This window comes from Setaria italica, chromosome III, assembly GCF_000263155.2.
Source record: "Setaria italica strain Yugu1 chromosome III, Setaria_italica_v2.0, whole genome shotgun sequence".
NCBI lineage: Eukaryota > Viridiplantae > Streptophyta > Magnoliopsida > Poales > Poaceae > Setaria > Setaria italica.
Window position 1 is genome coordinate 9,127,486 of NC_028452.1, and position 2,858 is coordinate 9,130,343.

The 2,858-nt window shown below is 41.7% G+C and overlaps 1 protein-coding gene across 1 annotated transcript in view; it reads right to left on the reverse strand.

The window, feature by feature from the left end:
- Nucleotides 1–694: 694 nt before the first annotated feature.
- LOC101780115 (mitogen-activated protein kinase 10) overlaps nt 695–2,858 on the reverse strand; it is a gene marked incomplete in the record, with an annotated part of 4,952 nt that continues 2,788 nt past the window's right edge. The window contains 5 exon segments of the mRNA XM_012844805.2: nt 695–1,327; nt 1,413–1,585; nt 2,043–2,141; nt 2,257–2,468; nt 2,615–2,770. Coding sequence (XP_012700259.1) covers nt 939–1,327; nt 1,413–1,585; nt 2,043–2,141; nt 2,257–2,468; nt 2,615–2,770 — 1,029 coding nt within the window.

Here is a 2,858-nt window from a genome sequence, read left to right on the forward strand (position 1 = left end):
GGGGCGGATTCGGAATGAGGCTGTCCAAAACAGTCTAATCTTATCTCCTAAGCCTTATTTTGTTAGGTTAAACACTACATATGTTAAAGGGATTCCATGATCTCGTCCCGGGCTGCAGCCCGAGCAGCTCGGGCCCTAGATCCGCCCCTGGCCGGGGGGCGGGCTGTTGGCAACTGCAACTCGTTTAAGCTTCATTTTTCAAGATACAATAATGCTACACAACGGACGTCTGAAATTTAAAAAAAAATAAATGCTTCGACATATGTCAAAATAGTTAAACATAGATATCGCAACTATTGTAAATATTGCATAGTGTTCATGTTGTAGTAGGAATTTTCTATCCTAGAGTTGAACAACATAATCATTTTTACACATTAGTTTTTCATGTTGCAAACAGTAACCTACACATTAGTTTCATGTTGCAAACAGTAACCTACCCATTAGTTTCATGTTGCAAACATTAGTTTCATGTTGCAAACAGTAACCTACCCATTAGTTTCATGTTGCAAACAGTGATCGGTGATAGTTGGTAATTTTTGGGCGCTAGCAGCACTAAGATAACACAATCTTGTTGAGAGCAAGCAGAATTGCAGATCAGTTGAGATCCAAAGGGACGCTACGCTGCACCCACAACTGTTGCATTATCACGAAAAATATCCTCAGCTCATAAGTTAAACCTTTTTACTAGTGTCCCTTCTACTCTAATAAGTAGTAATTTCCATTCAAATAAATCAATTAATCGATACTTCAGTTGTGCACAAATGGGCACCTTTTTTCGCCTGGATAGATGGCGTACAAACATGTAAAAGAGGACAGGAGCCCGAAGACTCTTGGGGCCACCTCTTATGAATTTCTTATATCATATACCACTTCTTTCCAGGCTAGTCCTGAAGAACCTGTGACAATATATAGCTAAGATTTGCAACCGCTGCAGCGAGCTAATACATCCTTGACATGGCGGAGGGCACGACACCAACATTTCTGTGAGTACCAGTACCAGTGCCAACTGATGCTGCTGCGGCGGCAACGATTCCGTTAAGAGATCTCGTGTATATGTCAGTTCCTGATGCTATTCTATCTAGCGGGTTATTCTTGGGGCCAGCTGGAACGTGGAACGGGGGTGCTCTCATGTTTACAGCGACATCAGCCGTGCCTTTGCTGTTTGCACAAGCATTGGCCTGGGAATGCATTGTATAACCACCTATGGCCTGTGATTGATTGGTACTGTCTAATCTTGCAGGCACCTGATGGTAACCGTATGCTTGTGGGATTTGTTGGTGGGGATATCCTGAATTCATCACTGAGCCGTTAACTCTTCCTGGTCCTGCTGCCAAATAGGAATTAATCTCAGAACAAGGGCCATTATAGTTGAAATATGTGGAGTCATCTGTAGTAAATGAACACAGAAATACCTGCTTGTGCTTGCAGCCCCTGTGGAGGCAGAGATGCCCTGGGAACATTTACAGGACCTCTTTCTTTCTCCCAAGGATTCTTACATGAATCATCAGAGACTGGTCTAACCCTCGATGAGGTAGCAAGAGGTTGCTCCTTGGCAGGAATTGGATTCGAGTGAACAACAGTAGTCCTGCAAAATGAAGCTGGCAGATTAGCAAAAGGCAAAAACTTTCTCTGAATAATCATGTTGACAAAAGGACAAAATCACATATAAGTGGAGCAGGCCTATGAAAATTCTCAGCACATATTAATCAACTCTCAATTTTTATTTCAGAACAGAAACCTGACTAGTGTCACCGAAGCATTGTGCAGTTCACTTGAAATTTAAAGAACCGACATTTTAGTTATGCGCACCCCAAGTCTAGAACATTGGCACTACTGAATATTCCCAGAAATGCCTCTGGTCTTATTCTGTGTTCAAAGCCACGTATAAACTTTTGAATTATCAAGGAGATTACAGCTGTATCCCTAAACTCCTGTGATCATCTAGCCTTAGTCACTTCACTCTTAGTTCCAACATCCTGACAAGTGATAATGAACTCCTACTCAATCCAGAAGATGAAATCAATACTATGATGCCATATTACCTGGGAAGGGATGCATGTTTTCTATCCGTTGGAACTGATGTGCCATTACCACCGCTTTCTTCAAGATGAGAAAACTGCTTCTTAAATTGATCAACAGCACTGCGTAAACATAGCCAGCAAGCATTCCCATCAAATAGTTGAAAAGAAGGAATACATGAGTAAATACATGCATGCGCAAAGCACCATACGTGTGCAAACACAGAAAAGCTAAAACCTGGGGTAGAGAAAGGTTGTCCTCTCCGTGCCATTTATGTAGCTATTCAGCAATTGTGGGTGATATTCCAGTATCTCCCGGAATATCAACTCCCTTATCTCTTCCTTTGACATTCTTTTGTGCTCAAAGTCAAATTCCACTTTTTTTATTGGCTGACAGGATGGTTCTCTTTCAACCCTGGCAAGACCTTTGAAGTATGGATCACGCAATGCCTGACACAAAATAAGTATTGAAAGAAATGTCACAAACAGTTACGATTACCAAGTAAGGTTGCACGCAACATCATACGCCTAGTTCCATAAAGGAAAATGAACTGAGACAGCCGAAAAATTAAGGTAAGAGAGCACCAAAGGATTACCTCTTCTGCAGTTGGACGATCCTTTGGGTCAAATGCTAATAGCTTTTCCAATAGTTTAAGTGCCAAAGGATCTGCATTGGGAAACTTCTGAGAAAATGGAACCGGGTCTTTCTTTCTCATGCTGCTCAAGTACCTTCTTGCTTTCTCATTCCGAACCTGAAAAGGAATTAAAAAGGCAACAAGTTCAACTTTGGAGTCACTGAAGCAATTAGGACACACTAAAAGAGGTTATAGCACTATACCC